Here is an 18,005-nt window from a genome sequence, read left to right as displayed (position 1 = left end):
AAACCACGCTTTGATAGAATCAGAGGTTCAATCTCCAAGCAGTCAGGCGCAGAGAAATTAGATTTGGATGCGTGAACAGACCTTGTATTAGAAGGTCCCGCCTCATTGGCAGAGATCATGGTAGAACCAAGGACATGTCCACTAGGTCTGCATACCAAGTCCTGCGTGGCCACGCAGGTGCTATCAGAATCACAGAAGCTCTCTCCGGCTTTATTCTGGCACCCAGACGTAGAAGGAGAGGAAATACATAGGCCAGATTGAAGGACCAAGGCACAGCAAGAGCATCTATCAGTACCGCCTTGTGATCCCGGGACCTGGACCCGTAACAAGGAAGTTTGGCATTCTGACGGGACGCCATCAGATCCAATTCTGGTGTGCCCGATAGCTGAATCAGCTGGGCAAATACCTCCGGATGGAGTTCCCACTCCCCCAGATGAAAAGTCTAACGACTTAGGAAATCCGCCTCCCAGTTCACTACTCCTGGGATGTGGATTGCTGAGAGATGGCAAGAGTGATCCTCTGCCCATCGGATTATTTTGGTTACCTCCATCATCGCTAGAGAACTCCTTTTTCCTCCTTGACGATTGATATAAGCTACAGTCGTGATGTTGTCCGACTGAAACCTGATGAATTTGGCCGCAGCAAGCTGAAGCCATGCCTGAAGCGCATTGAATATTGCTCTCAGTTCCAGAATATTTATCGGGAGAAGAGATTCCTCACGAGACCAGAAGCCCTGTGCTTTCAGTGAGTTCCAGACTGCACCCCAGCCTAGCAGGCTGGCATCTGTCGTTACAATGAGCCACTCTGGCCTGCGGAAACACATTCCCTGAGACAACCACCAGAGAAGAGAATCTCTGGTCTCCTGGTCCAGATGCAGTTGAGGAGACAAATCTGCATAATCCCCATTCCCCTGTTTGAGCATGCACAGTTGCAGTGGTCTGAGGTGTAGGCGGGCAAAAGGAACTATGTCCATTGCCGCTACCATGAGTCTGAAGTTTTGATTTTCTGACCTCCGTCAGAAATATTTTCATTTCTACCAAGTCTATCAGAGTCCCTAGGAAGGAAACTCTTATAAGAGGGAAGAGAGAACTCTTATGTTCACGTCCACCCGTGAGATTTCAGAAAAGCCAACACAATGTCCGTGTGAGACTTGGATAACTGGAAAGTGGACGCCTGAATTAAGATAAGGCGACACTGCTATGCCCCGTGGTCGTATAACCGCCAGAAGGGACGCTAGCACCCTTGTGAAAATTCTGTGCATAGGGATGTGTAGATACGCATCCTTTAAGTCCACGGTGGTCATATATTGACCCTCCTGGATCAGAGGTAGAATAGTCTCCATCTTGAATGATGGGACTTTGAGGAACTTGTTTAGAATTTTGAGATCCAAGATTGATCTGAAAGTTCCCTCTTTTTTGGAAACCACAAACAGGTTTGAGTAAAATCCTAGCCCCTGTTCCTCTTTTGGGACTGGGCGGATCACCCCCATGGTATGTAGGTCTTCTACACAGCGTAAGAACGCCTCTCTCTTTGTCTGGTTTACAGACAATCGAGAAATGTGAAAAATCCCCCTTGGAAGAGAGCCTTTGAACTCCAGAAAATATCCCTGGGACACAATTTCTAAAGCCCAGGGATAGTGAACATCTCTTGCCCAAGCCTGAGCGAAGAGAGAGAGAGTCTGCCCCCTACTAGATCCGGTCCTGGATCGGGGCTACCCCTTCATGCTGTCTTAGAGGCAGCTGCAGGCTTCTTGGCCTGTTTACCCTTGTTCCAAGCCTGGTTAGGTCTCCAGACTGACTTGGACTGGGAAAAATTCCCCCTCTTGCTTTGCAACAGAGGAAGCTGAAGCGGGAACACTCTTGAAATTCCGAAAGGAACGAAAATTATTTAGTTTGGTCCTCATCTTATTTGATCTATCCTTAGGGAGGGCATGACCTTTCCCTCCAGTGATGTCTGAAATAATCTCTTTCAGTTCAGGCCCAAATAGGGTCTTTCCCTTGAAAGAGATGCTCAAAAGCTTAGTTTTAGATGACACATCAGCAGACCAGGATTTAAGCCATAACGCCCTGCGTGCTAAAATGGCAAAACCTGAATTCTTTGCCGCTAATTTAGCCAGTTGAAAAGCGGCATCTGTAATAAAAGGGCCTTAATTCTGTCCAAAATTTCTTCTAATGGAGTCTCCATCTGAAGAGCCTCTTCTAGAGCCTCAAACCAGAAAGCAGCTGCAGGAGTTGCAGGAACAATGCACACAATAGGTTAAAGAAGAAAACCTTGATGAATTTTCTTCAGGAGACCCTCTAATTTTTTTATCCATAGGATCTTTGAAAGCACAACTGAATTCAATAGGTATAGTTGTATGCTTAGACAGAGTAGAAATAGCTCCCTCCACCTTAGGAACTGTCTGCCACTAGTCCCGCATGGTGTCATATGGGAAACATTTTCTTAAAAACAGGAGGGGGAATAAAACGGAATACCTGGTCTATCCCACTCCTTAGCAATAATATTCACAATCCTCTTAGGGACTGGAAAAAAAACATCAGTATAAACAGGAACCTCTAAGTATTTATCCATCTTACACAATTTCTCTGGGACCACTATAAAGGTCACAATTATCTCGAGCCGCTAATACCTCCCTGAGCAATAAGCGGAGGTGTTCAAGCTTAAATTTAAAGGCCGTCATATCAGAATCTGTCTGAGGAAGTGTCTTTCCTGAATCAGAAATTTCTCCCTCAGATAACAAATCCCTAACCCCTACCTCAGAGCATTGTGAGGGCATATCAGATACGGCTACTAAAGGGTCAGACTGCTTAGCATTTTTCCTCAACCCAGAGCTGTCCCACTTTCCTTGTAAACCAGGCAGTTAGGATAAAACCTATGTGAGGGTTGTATTCATAACTGTGGCCATGTCTTGTAAAATAAATGAATTTGACGCACTAGATATACTTGGCGTCACTTGTGCGTGCGTTACTGGTTGTGACACTTGGGGAGAGCTAGATGGCGAACCCTCATTTACTTCTGACTGAGAATCATCTATTGCTCTATTTTTAAGTGCTAATATATGTTCTTTATAGTTTATAGACATATCAGTACAATTGGGACACATTCTAAGAGGGGGTACCACAATGGCTTCCAAACATATTGAACAAGGATTTTCCTTTGTGTCAGACATGTTAACCAGGCTAGTAATGTAACAATCAAGCTTGAAAAAAAAATAATACTTAGAAATAAAACGGTACTGTGCCTTTAAGAGAAAAAAAGCTGCACAAATTCTGCAAAACAGTGTAAAAAATCAGTAAACATAACGAAATTTTTACAGTAATATCATATAGCCTTAGTAACTTTGCACAGCTATGCAAATAAACAATAATGGCAAAACCGGATTGAAAAAACATCAAAACCGGTAAAAAAGACTTTCAGCACCTTGCCACAGCTCTGCTGTGGCGCCTACCTGCCCTTCAGAACAATTCGTGGGGAAAAAAACTTATTTTACAGCCCTTAAAAACGGCAGGAACCTCTGGAGAAACAGTTAGAAGTCTCAGAGGAAAAGAAACTGTGCAACTGAGGCGCGAACATAGGCCCCTCCCACCTCACTCGAGTTTTGAGGCCTAACAGAAAAACACTAGAGTGTCTCTAAATTAACCATGTGGGTTAAAAAACCCTAAAACAAGCCATAATGACCCCTTTAGTCCCTTCAAAAAAACGTTATAATTGCATCATTTACTGAATAAACAAAAACGTTTTTACCAAACAGTGTCACCAGTAACTAATGAGCCTTTCATGCAAGCTGAAATTCCTATCCAAGTGTCTGAATACAGCTTACCCTTCCCTCATGGGGATATTGCCAGACTTTCTAGAAATAACAGTCTGTCTAGAAAAAAAATAGACTGAACATACCTTAATGCAGTTTAGCCTGCAGCCTGCAAACTGTTCCCCCAACTGAAGTTTTCCTGTACTCTTCAGCCTTTGTGAGAACAGCAGTGGATCTTAGTTACAAAACGCTAAGATCATCATCCTCCTTGCAGAAATCTTCATCCCTTTTCTGCCAGAGAGTAAATAGTACACACCGGTACCATTTAAAATAAACTTTTGCTTGAGAAAATAAAAACCTAACATTTTTGTCACCACACTCCTCTTTGCCCTTCCTAGCAGTTAAGCAGGCAGAGAGAATGACTGGGGGGTGGAGCTAAGGGGGGAGCTATATAGGCAGCTCTGCTGTGGGTGCTCTCTCTGCCACTTCCTGTAGGGGAGAAGAATATCCCACAAGTAAGGATGAATCCGTGGACTCGATACATCTTACAAGAGAAAAGTAATTTCACACACCAGGCGCTTATGGATAAGGATAGCGACTCCTCTGGCTTTAGTAGTGTAGGGAGCGGAGACTATAGTAGTGTAATGTTTAGAAAAGAGTGTGGGGGTGTCACCATCCTTCCAGTGTGTCTCCTGGAGAAAGACAACATCAGGGTTCAAATGTGTGAGTGATCTAAGGAATACACTTCATTTGCCAGGTGAATTTAATCCTCTCACATTATGTGTAAGGAACTTTATGGTGTCACTGTCAGCCATTAGAATGATATATAGTATACCAGTGAGGTAAGAGCCTGAAGAAGGGGGTTGGGAGGGAGGGGAAGAAAAGGGTTAGGTACATGAGACATTATGTAAGTCTTATGTGGTACATGGAAAATTGTTGTGGTGGAAATAGTCCACCAAGATAGGCCCGGCATATGGGCTATGTGGGGGGGGGGGGAGGTTACCAAAGTCTAATGAAAAGACCGGGGCGGTATGATCTAGCAATGTAAATAATAATGAACAGTTAACGAAAAGAATTAACAGTATTTAAGTAATAATCATATCGAAAAAGAACTCAACTTCTGTTAACATGTGACAATTGTATAGTGCAACTTCTGATCAACAAAGAATTGTCAGCAACTAAAATAAGAAATATTAGAAGATAAATATACTCATCTAGCTTCTGAAGATCAAGTTGAATAGCAAAGTCTATAGGCGTGGCCACTCAGGGGGCTTTTTCCCGTTTTTGCCATTTAGGTCTCTGCTCTTTGACCTGCCATTCAGGGGCTGAGGCTCTGAGCCTTGCCTGGGAGGATGGTTGGGGGTTGCCCATAGGTGGGCGCAGGCCCCAGGACTCCAATAGCATGAAACCTTGGTTAAGGTTAGCCACAGTGTGTGACTGGTTGTCCTTTGTGATGAGAATTTTGGTTGGGAAGCCCCATCTGTATTTTATGTTTTCACGTCTTAGGACCTCAGTGATTGGGGAGAACAATCTCCTTTGTTGAAGGGTGTGTTGAGACAGATCCTGTAGCAGCTGGATATCTTTAAACTTCTCAGACAAGGAAGGCCTGCGATAAGCCACCTGTAGGATCGGATCCTTGAGACGGTAGCTGTGGAAACATACAATGACGTCCCTAGGCTTGTCGGATTAAACCGATCTGGGTCTAAGGGCTCTGTGGCAGTGCTCCAGGGTGTGAGGAGTCATGGCAAATGTTCCTAGGAGTTCCTTAAATAGCTCTGAGAGGAAAGCCTGTAAGTCGGGGAGTAATACAGCCTCCGGGATACCTCGAAAGCGAATATTGCTGCGTCGAGATCTGTCTTCCAAAATGGCTAATTTGTATTCCAGCTGTGTGATTTGATCAGCCAATGATTCCGAGTATGCCAAGAGGTTAGTATGGTCGGTGGTTAAGTCATCTTGTTTGCGTTCTAAGGCATCCACCCGCTCTCCTATCTCTGAGATGTCTTTACGCAGCTCAGCCGAGCTACGATGGATCTCCTGGGTGATTGAAAGAGTTTGGGCAGCCAGCATCTTTTGCATAGTTGTCTCTGTGATGTATTTAGGGGAGGCCACACAGGAGTTGACACTGGATTGAGAGTCGCCATCCTGAGTCTCCTTGTCAGTGTGGCTAGAGGCCGACTGAAACGCCTCCCTAGGAGTTGGAAGGGAAAAATGATCTAGGACTGTCTTCTTAACTTTGCTTTGACTCTTGGATTGCCTCCTGGCAGTGTGTGGCATTTTCGCTCTTAACACAGTTACACCTTGTCAAGCAACAATGATATACTCTTTCACATTAAGCAGATAAGGGCCCCTAGTTACCTATGTAATATTCAGGTAAGCATTAGGGTACAGACTACGCCATTAATTAGAACAGAAGCTAAGCTCCAACATACATATACTGCTAAAGTTGGCCAACCGCCCCAGCCATACAGGCTTCTTGCCTACCAGATTAGGGAGGAGAAAAATCACCTCTCTGAACGCCTAGGAAGGCCAATTAGATTATATGACCAATGTGGAGGCAAGATAGCACGGGGCAGAGAAACCAAGAACAATACTGTGCCTGGGGTAATGTGCACCAAAAGATGAACAGTATAATTACAATCGTACTAATATCCTAGAACCTAAATCTCACCTTAGGGAGCATAGGGATACGACCAGAAGGAAGGCAGAGGGAAGAGGGAAAGGTGAGGGGTGGTCACACAGGTGGTACACTTACAAAACTACTTTCTCGCACCTTTCTGCAGGTTTGGCAGATTAATAGGGATGCAAGGGGGAGACAGTTGTTAGTGTAAAAAGGGCTTATAAAAAAAATCACAATATGACTTTTTACAAATAGAAAGTGTAAATATGGCAGAAACTAGTACATATGTTGCAACCTAGCACTAACAGGTACATATATAGCAAATGGAAAGTATGCCGGTTAGGCAGCTTGATACAGGGCTAAATTGTGAGTCTGTTTTAGATAGGTAGTTAATAATGAGCCTGAATAAATAATATTAAGCTTCCAAGTTGTATTGTCCAGGCAATAATCAGATAGGGTCTACCTGACAAACTGCAGCACCTCAAGTCCTGATTTGTCCACTTACACCTAAGCACACTGAAGGGCCAGAGATGCCACGTGAATAGGCCCAAATCGCTTCCCCAAGGTGGCCTAGTGGAGATTCCTCAGCCTGAGGGCAAGGCATATATTGCGTACAGTGCCGGGCAAATGAGTGTAGCAGTACCAAAAACCTGCAGTTATGGCTTCAGAAGGCTTGTTAGGTAAACACTGGCAATTGTTAACACCCGTCAGGGGAGTACAGTGGGAGATTACTCTGTAGGAGGCTCAAAAAGGAGTAAGTCAAGACCCTTGCACCCACACAGATATTATATTGATGCCAGATTTATGAGCCATAGGGCCCAAGAGTCCTTTAACTGAAAGGTGTCAGGTACCAAATATAGACTATATTCCTGCAGGAGTTGCGGACCCCTAAAACGTGGTTAGGATTGAAATTTGGATCCTTAATGTCCAGTTATGAGATTATGGGAGAGGGATTACAATAAATGCCCCTATAGCTTCTGGGCAGTCTCCCACCCCCTCACTGGTCTGTTTGTAGCAAGTCTTAAATGTTTAAAGGAGTATGGGTTGTGTGAGACCTGGTGCGGGTATGTATAAAAGGTAGTTACGCACTTACTTTAAGTAGGGGGTGCAGCATATGTAGGGGGACCCTTACAGGCCGTCTGTTTAGTGAATGTCTCTCCTTATGTAAATGGGAAAACGGAGCTTAGCTCCAAGAGCCCCTTGTTCCCTAATAGGTTCTCTGTACTGAGCAAGTAAGAGGCAATTGCAGCGCAGCAGGGGGGCCGCTCACCTGTTATGGAAACAAAATGGCAATTCGCGCCAGAAGTGGGACGATCTGTCCTGTAGCAGTTCCGTTACCGGGGGACCTGGCTGTGTGTCCAACCTGTCTCTCTGCAGCTCCAATGTGGCTTGTTTAAGCTGTGGCTGGGCAGCTGAGTGTGTGGGCCGTCTTTAGTATTGTCCGGTCACCACGTGGGAAGGCCCCGTCACTGCTAGGCATCTACTCTGTGGCTGAGGCTTCAGCACGTGCCGTGACTGTAGATGAGCCCGAGGTAAACTGGCTGTCGGGCTCAGTATGGTCTCCGATAGAAGAGGGCACTCTGTTTCTCCAGCTGCAGTCCCTGGAGCCTGAGTCCCCTCAGTCCGCGGCAACGTGGAGAACTGGCAGTGTCCGATCACTCAGGGCAGTCCAGTGAGTGACCACACTACTTGGCCAATTGAAGATGGTCTTAACGGCCGAATATCCTTTTTTAAAACTAATTTTATGTTAGACTTGCAGCGGAGCAGCAGCTATGGACGTCTGCTTAGCTTGCTGGCTAACTCCGCCCCCAAGTTCCATATTTTTCCTACACTGCTCTGTAAAATAAAATCAGCACTTACCTCCATGTAATCTGCCAGGCAGCAGGGCAGCTCACTAGGTTTGAGAGGCATGTTCCCTCACATGGAACATCTTACTCAGGCTTTTAAGTTAGGGCAGCAATAACTACTTGGGAGGCACAGTGAGGATTATACCCTACCAGTTCCCAATTGCTTAAAAGCCACCATTGCTCTACTGAAGAGACTGACATGGGCTACAGCTACACCCCAGGATAAAGCAGAACAAACTTGCACTGCTGAAAATAAAATCTTGGCTTGAAGAATCTTCTTCCAGACACCTAAACTTAACCACCTCCTTGCACTTAACGTAGGCAAAGAGAATGACTGGGGTTGGAGGGAAGGGAGGTGATATTTAACAGCTTTGCTTTAGTGCTCTTTGTCACCTCCTGCTAGGCAGGAGTGATATTCCCAACAGTAATTAGAGATGATCCGTGGAGTCACTGTGTCATTAGAAAGAAACGGAATTAATTTTGTTCCTCTCCTTGTTCAGTTACAATTACACACACACCATAGCGCTGCTGCTGGGTTACATAAAAAGGGGCAAGTTACTCTAACTAAAAAGGAGATACCCACTATACCCCAAATAAAAATCACTTAACACAATACAAAAAGAGTTGTTGACCTACTTAAATGTCTTATTACCTCAATTAAGGAAGTATACTCCATTAACGAGGACTTTAACTCTTCAATGTGGAACTCTTTCTGTAAAGTAAATACAAAACAAGGTTTAGACCCTCAGAATAGTAGCTTTATATGAACAGAGGAGGCTTCAAAAGCAAATCTAGCCGTCTTAAAAAAATAGGGTACAATATAATGCGACACTGTAAATTGCCTTAAAAAGGAACATAAAACCCCCCCAAAAAAACTCATGATTCAGGCAGAGAATACAATTTTATACAACTTTCCAATTTACTTCTATTACATTTTCTTTGTTTTTGTTATCCTTTGTTGAAAAGGAGTACATGATGGCAGCATTATTTCCTATCATGTAGTGCTCCAGCAATGTGCACACTACCTACCTAGATATCTCTTCAACAAAGAATAAAATGAGAATGATGCAAATTTGATAATAGAAGTAAATTGGAAACTTTTTAAACAAATTGCATTCTCTATCTGAATCATGAAATAATCTTTTTTGGGGGTTTATGTCCCTTTAACCGCTTGCTGGCAAATCATTAGCACACAATACATTGTATCCATATTGGGAAGCCAGACACATCTTTAAAGGGACAGTCTACTCCAGAATTGTTATCGTTTAATACTATAGATAATCCCTTTATTACCCATTCCCCTGTTTTGCATAAACAGTTCTATTAATGTTCTATTAATTAATGTACTTTTTAGCTCTGTGATTAACTTGTATCTAAGCCTTTGCAGACCGCCCCCTTATTTTAGTTATTTTGACAGACTTGCATTTAGCCAATCAGTGCCCTCTCTTTTTTAACTCCACGGGCGTGGTTACAATGTTATCTGTATGGCACAAATGAACTAACGTCCTCTAGCTGTGAATAACTGCCAAATGCATTAAAATAAGGGGCAGCCTTCAAGGGCTTAAAAATTAGCATGAGTCTACCTAGGTTTAGCTTTCAACAAAGAATACCAAGAGAACAAACCAAATTTGATGATAAAAGTGAATTGGAAAGTTGTTTAAAATTGCATTCCCGATCTGAATCATGAAAGTTTAATTTTGACTAGACTGTCCCTTTAAATAAAAAACCTTATCCTTATACTACAAACTTATTTATAAGTTAAGGTAGATATATACACACCAATACATAATTTAGGTATTTTAAGTAATATAACTGTTTAAAAAACAAAAAACACCACAAACAATTTTCAATTCTTATTTAATAATTATCAAAACTCTAGAATGTGGTGTAATAATGGCAGCAGAATACAGAAATGGGTTTTAACTTGATGCCAGACAGTTTGTGTTGTCATCTGCTTCTCAGTAAATGAGAGAGAGAGAATGGACTCACCATCTGCAGGCTGGACTCTTTCTTCTGCAATGTATTTTCAGAATCATTCAACTGTAACTAAATAGAAAAACAAATAAATGTACATTTATCTTCATGTAGAGTAAGGACTAGAGAACTCTAGTCGCACAAACAGTGCAACTGCTGCAATTATACATTGTAAATCTGTTTAGTCCTCACAAAGAACAAAATCTTACAGAGGGGCTTGTTGGAAAGCACTAGTTGCTTCTGTCTGTGTGTGTTGGAAAGCACTAGTTGCTTCTGTCTGTGTGTGTTGGAAAGCACTAGTTGCTTCTGTCTGTGTGTGTTGGAAAGCACTAGTTGCTTCTGTCTGTGTGTGTTGGAAAGCACTAGTTGCTTCTGTCTGTGTGTGTTGGAAAGCACTAGTTGCTTATGTCTGTGTGTGTTGGAAAGCACTAGTTGCTTATGTCTGTGTGTGTTGGAAAGCACTAGTTGCTTATGTCTGTGTGTGTTGGAAAGCACTAGTTGCTTATGTCTGTGTGTGTTGGAAAGCACTAGCTTCTGGTGTGTGTGTTGGAAAGCACTAGTTGCTTATGTCTGTGTGTGTTGGAAAGCACTAGCTTCTGGTGTGTGTGTTGGAAAGCACTAGCTTCTGGTGTGTGTGTTGGAAAGCACTAGCTTCTGGTGTGTGTGTTGGAAAGCACTAGCTTCTGGTGTGTGTGTTGGAAAGCACTAGCTTCTGGTGTGTGTGTTGGAAAGCACTAGCTTCTGGTGTGTGTGTTGGAAAGCACTAGCTTCTGGTGTGTGTGTTGGAAAGCACTAGCTTCTGGTGTGTGTGTTGGAAAGCACTAGCTTCTGGTGTGTGTGTTGGAAAGCACTAGCTTCTGGTGTGTGTGTTGGAAAGCACTAGCTTCTGGTGTGTGTGTTGGAAAGCACTAGCTTCTGGTGTGTGTGTTGGAAAGCACTAGCTTCTGGTGTGTGTGTTGGAAAGCACTAGCTTCTGGTGTGTGTGTTGGAAAGCACTAGCTTCTGGTGTGTGTGTTGGAAAGCACTAGCTTCTGGTGTGTGTGTTGGAAAGCACTAGCTTCTGGTGTGTGTGTTGGAAAGCACTAGCTTCTGGTGTGTGTGTTGGAAAGCACTAGCTTCTGGTGTGTGTGTTGGAAAGCACTAGCTTCTGGTGTGTGTGTTGGAAAGCACTAGCTTCTGGTGTGTGTGTTGGAAAGCACTAGCTTCTGGTGTGTGTGTTGGAAAGCACTAGCTTCTGGTGTGTGTGTTGGAAAGCACTAGCTTCTGGTGTGTGTGTTGGAAAGCACTAGCTTCTGGTGTGTGTGTTGGAAAGCACTAGCTTCTGGTGTGTGTGTTGGAAAGCACTAGCTTCTGGTGTGTGTTGGAAAGCACTAATTTCTTATGTCCGTGTTGAAAATCACTTGCTTATGTTTAAGAGGAAAGTCAAAATTAAACTTTCATGGTTCAGACAGAGGAACAATTTATATCAAATGTACTTTGTGCTGTTGGTTTCCTTTGTTGAAAAGCATACCATGATAGGCTCAGGAGCAGCAGGGCACTACTGGGAGTTCGCTGCAGATTGGTAACACATATGCCTCTTGCCTTTGGTTCACCAGTTGTGTTCAGCTAGCTCCCAGGAGTGTGTTGCTGCTCCGGAGCTATACACACCAAAAAAATGAAGCAAATTTGATAATAGAAGTAAATGGGGAAGTTGTTTAAAATTGTATGTTCTATCTGAATCATGAAAGAAAAAAAATTGTGGTCACATGTCCCTTTAAATTCCAAGATGACAGCGGCCAATGTGAATTCACCACCACCTGCCTCTCCCCAACAGCTTGGTCATCACACCCCTCAAAATCTGACAGCAACCTTCAGCTGGTAGAGTATAGTACGTACTTCGACCCTTAGGGGGCCCCAGACATCATCTGGCCGTTTTAACCTGGATCTAGGGGGAGCCAACTCTTAAAGATCACATCCTTACAAAGACTAGGTTGAGTAACTTTCTAAGCTGTGGTAGAATAGCAACCTTATGGAAGCCATAAATACTAGAAAACAGAAATAAATTGGAACGTTGTTTAAAATGTATGTTGTATCGTCCCTTTAAAGAGACTGTGTATATTAATAACACTTCTAAGAAAAGGTCTGTATAAGAAATGTTTTAAAAAGTATTTAAAACTGTCATTGTGAACATATGTTGCATTGTTCTGCAGGGACACATCCTTCTTAAAGGACCCGTAAACACAGTAGATTTGCATAAACAAATTAAACATAAGACAATTCAATAGCACTTAGCCTGAGCTTCAAATGAGTAGTAGATTTTTTTTCTGAAAATTTAAAAAAAAAAGTTAAAAAAGGGACACTGAACCCAATTTTTTTCTTTTGTGATTCAGATAGAGCATGCAATTTTAAGCAACTTTCTAAATTACTCCTATTATCAATTTTTCTTCATTCTCTTGCTATCTTTATTTGAAAAAGAAGGCATCTAAGCTAAGGAGACAGACAATTTTTGGTTCAGTAATAAATAAAGAGAGAGAAGCGCTCAATCTGGGAACGAACAAAAGCATAATAGCCTGTTCTATGGCTAGTTACCACCCAAGAAGCATCCTCTTTTTGCTCAACATGTGCCTTTCACAGAGAAGAACTTTCCTGAAGCATATCAGTCTGATCCTGACTTCACAGTACAGTCCAGCCCCAGGCAATCCCTCTCTGAACGAAAAAAACAGCAAAACCCCAGACGTACGTTTTGGCCTATTGTGGGTCTCGTCAGTGAGGTACAGCCATATCCCTCTGGGCACAATGAGCAATGGGTCCACGTCTGGATTTCCGCATCACACTTAGGGAGACTTACCCAAGTGTCATAATTTGCATAAATAAAAAGAGAAGCGCTCAGGAAATTTGTTCTCTGTGAAAGGCACATTTTGAGCAAAAAGAGGCTGCTTCTTGGGTGGTAACTAGCCATAGAACAAGGTATTATTTTTTGTTCGTTCCCAGGTTGAGCGCTTCTCTCTCTTTATTTATGCAAATTATGACACTTTGGGAAGTCTCCTCAAGTGTGATGTGGGAATCCAGACGTGGACCCGTTGCTCAGTGTGCCCAGAGAGATATGGCTGCACCTCAATTATGAGGCCCACAATAGGCCAAAACGTATGTCTGGGGTTTTGCCGTTTCTCTTGTTCAGAGAGGGATTGCCTGGTATTTCGGGGCTGGACTGTACTGTGAAGTCAGGATCAGACTGATATGCTTCAGGAAAGTTCTTCTCTGTGAAAGGCACATGTTGAGCAAAAAGAGGCTGCTTCTAACTAGCGATAGAACAAGCTATTATGCTATTGTTCGTTCCCAGGTTGTGCGCTTCTCTCTGTTTATTTATGCAAATTTTTGGTTCAGCCCTGGACAGCACAATCAGCAAGAACAACCCAGGTTGTTCACCAAAAATGGGCTGGCATCAAAACTTACATTCTTGCTTTTCAAATAAAGATACCAAGAGATAATAGGAGTAAATTAGAAAGTTGCTTAAAATTGCATGCTTTATCCAAATCACGAAAGAAAAAATGTGGGTTTAGTGTCCCTTTAAGTCTAATTCCACTCCCCTTGTACCATGTGACAGCCATCAGCCAATCACAAATGCATACACACTTATTCTGTGAATTCTTGCAAATGCTCAGTAGGAGCTGGTGACTCAAAATGTTTAAATATAAAAAGACTGTGCACTTTGTTAATGGGAGTAAATTGGAAAGTTGTTTAAAATTGCTGCTCTATCTGAATAATGAATGTTTAATTTTGACTTGAGTGTCCCTTTTATAGTCTTGTATCTTCTCTGATGAGGACGACGACAAATGAGGACGACGACAATTAAGGACAGATAAAAACAACCCCTGCACCGATGTATCAATCAAGGTGTACAATGTTTTAGGTGGTAAAGAATAAGGGTTGGCGCTAACTGTAATCCTAAAAGCCTAGTTGTGAAAACTACTCCTCCTTAGTAGTTTGATTAAAGTTAAATAAAGAAAACTGGAATTGAATAACTGGCGCTAAATGAATAGCTAGGATTACACTACCTACGGTAAAAATAGATTCAATACCTATATATTAGATATCAGTGGTAAATAAAAACTCGTATGGCAAAAATCACATGTATGTGAATTACCTATAAATGACAAGTGCACTTGCTACTTGGTGTCAAACCTTAAAAAGCAAATAATGAAACTCTGTGGTCTAAACCGTGCTATAGTGTGTACTAGAATCTAACAATAGCCTTAACTAGTATTAAAATGCAGGAAAAGGATACAGTGTGTAAAGGATACAATGTGTAAGAATATATATCAAAATACAATGTGTAAAAAAATGTATCAAAATACATCAAAATACAAATGCGGTGTATAGCGGTCTGCTAAGTGAAACAAAAATCTGTTGCAGTATATAGGTTCCGGTATATGCAAATAAATCTCTCTGACTATAGTTTAAAAATCATAAATATATTTAATATTAGACATTAAACATTCGTATAAAAAAGTGGCTGACTGAGGGGGGGCGGAGCTTGGCCGCGCTGGGAGATGGCTGACTGATTCAAGAGCTCCTAGGCCCCACTACCCAAACCAAATAAAAATAGCCTAATATAACACACACATATACCGAGAGACTCAGCCTCACATTGGGGGAACAAGTATAGAAGCTGCCAGACCACCCATAAAAAAAAACAAGATCACCCTCGCTCCCGCAGCTGAAACTACGACACGGACGCTCTGGTGCCAGGCCCGCATAGACCGCACAGCAGACACGTGAGCGGCTGAACAACATAGACCCGTCCGGTACAGGATTTAAAAGACTGCAGCCAGAATTAGTACCGGGGGTTTACCGTAAGCAGTGACATCACTGGCTATGACGATCGGGGCCAGCGCAACCGACCAACTAGCCAAAACTCAGGCGATCACTGAAAGCACAGGTATCTAAAGACCTCCCGCAGGGGGACACGAGCCTCAATACCTCACCCACATAAAAATATAAATCCAGGGGGCTCAAACTAAACGGCTGTTAATCGGGAAGAATACAAAAGGGGGCCATATAAAAATTAGGCAGCCATAAGCCTAACACTCAAACTCCGCCACACAGCAGTGTTAGCCCCAGCAGCGATCCTCAGGCCCACATACAAGGACTATAAGTAAAGGGCACACGCTGTAATGCCACACTAATTGGTGCACACTATTAGGAGACAGACATCAAAAGTCATTAGCAGCAGTCTGACAGGGGAAGAACAAAGACCCAAGGTCAGAAAGAAAACAGTAAAACAAATACTCTCAACCCCTGCGACTGGCCATGCCAGGCCGCAGATCAGCTAAGCCAGACATCCCTATTAAAGTAAAACCAATACAGCAATTTCTTAAACTGCAAGATCCTATAGTCTCAGCACAAAAGATGGAACAAGTTAAAATCACAGAACAGCCTGACCAGCTTATACCTCCTGCTTCCACGTGTACAACACAAATTTTAACTAAAGAGGACATTAATTCACTGTGCACTAAAGAGGACTTTAAGGAATTATTGGGAGAAGTGAAGAGCTGGTATGGGGAGCTTAAAAAGGACATCTCAAAAGTCTCCAACAGAGTGACAGCACTGGAGGAGCATTACAACACAACAGATAATGATGTCCAACACATCTCAAAAATGGTCTACGACCAGCAGGAAACAATACATCATTTATTAGAAAAGGTGGAAGACCTGGACAACAGGGGTAGGCGCAATAACCTACGTATCCGTGGCATACCAGAATCAATCCAACCCTCCGCATTAGAGGGGTGCTTACAAGATCTATTTAGAACAATTAAAGGCAATAACAGCGCCCCAGACATAAATATTGAAAGAGCCCACAGAGCCCTGAGAGCTAAACCCCCACCAAAAGCACCCCCACGTGACATCATACTGAAGCTCCTCAACTTCAAGGATAAAGAAGAAATTCTTAGACATGCGAGGCAAAAACAGAAGATTACACATGCTGGTATCCACATCCAGGTCTTTGCTGACCTAAGCCCTACAACCCTGCAGAAGAGGAGAGACCTGCACTTCATCACATCAGTCCTTAGGGACAAAAATATACCATACAGATGGGGCTTCCCCGTAAGTGTCATCGCAACTAAAGGAGGTACCACGGCAGTTTTCAGAAATCTGGATGACCTCTCCAACTTCAACAGTGCCCTACAACTCAACATAACAGAGCCTGAAGAGGAACTATTTGGTCTGAGAGACAATCAACGTGCATTTGGTAAAGAAAAAGGCCCGCACATAAGAACTCTACAACCTCATGACCCCCCAAGTTCACAAGAAAGGATCTGCACAGGCAATTGAATTGCCTTTTTCAAAAGGCTGGACATTCCTCTCTGATGTTCCAATAAGGCTAAAGGTCGTATTATCTGTTATTTTTAGAGGGTTAACTTTGTTTATCACTCGTATTTTTTACTAAAATGGTTTGGGGGTGGGGATACTACCCCTTGTATAGTTAATTCTGATACTAACTGCCAATTCTATCACTCGTTTGCAATTGACAGTTATCAGAAACCAATTTTGTCAAAACCTTATTGCCTTGTTTTTCAGGTTACAGCTATTCCATATCAATACTGTGCTACACTACCTATAATAGATCACTGCTGATTGTACTGTTTTAATAATTATTGACACCTGTTTGCAAAAGTACTCCTTGCCGCATCAGCATACTCAAAAATAACAACAAATAATGACTTCACGCACCCACCCGCTCTCTCTGACGACAGTAAATGTAAAAGGACTAAATAGCCCCGAAAAGAGATCTATAGTCTTTAGGGACTTGTACAAAAACACAGGGGACATCCTTTTTGTCCAAGAAACACACTTCAAAAGGGGGAGAGAGCCAAAGACACTAAGTCACAAATATAAGACGACATTCCTGGCCTCCGGTACAGCAAAGACAGGGGGAGTGGGAATACTTTTCAAAAACTCAGTAAACTTTCAAGCCACCTATGTTGAGAAAGATAAGGACGGTAGATACATATTATTAGTAGGTCTCTTATTTAATAAATCGGTCACATTTGCAAACATCTATCTACCCAATAAAGAGCAGCAACATACCTTCAGGACTATTTTCCAGTCACTTTTAGTCCATGCTAAAGGAACCCTATTCATTGGAGGAGATTTTAATCTACCTCTAGATCCCTCCATAGACACATCCACCGGTAGCACCAGCACCCCTCAGAAAGTTATTAGGTCAGTTAAAAACCACCTTCAACAACTAAGACTACAAGACATCTGGAGGGCATTTAACCCTAAAACCAAGGACTACACCTTCTACTCCCACCCTCATGCCTCATACACGAGAATCGATTACTTATTCACTGACCAAACAGGGCTAGCCTTGATAGTAGACTCTAAAATCCTACAGATCACATGGTCGGACCATGCACCTGTTCAGTGTGTTGTGGAGTGGCCAGAACTGCCGCAAAAACCATTTATTTGGAGGCTTGATGATTATATGCTAGATCATGCGTTGACTAGCATAGAGATAGAGAAAACATTGACAGACTACTTTAGAGAGAACGCTACAGAAGAAATAACACCAGCCACACTATGGGAGGCACATAAAAGCGTATTAAGGGGGGAGCTCATGGCCTTAAAAGCTAGGGAGAAAAGGGAAAAAAGGCAATTTATAAATTCTACACTCTCACAAATTGGCTACTGGGAAAAACAACATAAACAAGACCCACAGTCTAAGACTTTACTTAAATCCCTGACTAAGGCCAGACAGTCCCTCAGGGACCACCTTAATAAGGAACATCAAGTGAAATCTGCTATACTCAAACAGAAATATTTTGACGTACAG

The 18,005-nt window shown here is 42.6% G+C and overlaps 1 protein-coding gene across 1 annotated transcript in view; it reads right to left on the bottom strand.

Moving 5' to 3' along the window:
- IRAG2 (inositol 1,4,5-triphosphate receptor associated 2) overlaps positions 1-18,005 on the bottom strand; it is a 530,761-nt gene that overhangs the window by 457,747 nt on the left and 55,009 nt on the right. The window contains exons 10-11 of the mRNA XM_053719704.1: positions 10,202-10,258; positions 8,865-8,924 (exon numbers count right to left, since the gene is read on the bottom strand). Coding sequence (XP_053575679.1) covers positions 8,865-8,924; positions 10,202-10,258 — 117 coding nt within the window. The remainder of the gene's footprint in view (positions 1-8,864; positions 8,925-10,201; positions 10,259-18,005) is intronic.

Source organism: Bombina bombina, chromosome 6, assembly GCF_027579735.1.
Source record: "Bombina bombina isolate aBomBom1 chromosome 6, aBomBom1.pri, whole genome shotgun sequence".
NCBI lineage: Eukaryota > Metazoa > Chordata > Amphibia > Anura > Bombinatoridae > Bombina > Bombina bombina.
The sequence above is the reverse complement of the archived record's forward strand: the minus strand, read 5'-3'. Positions and strand labels throughout refer to the sequence as shown.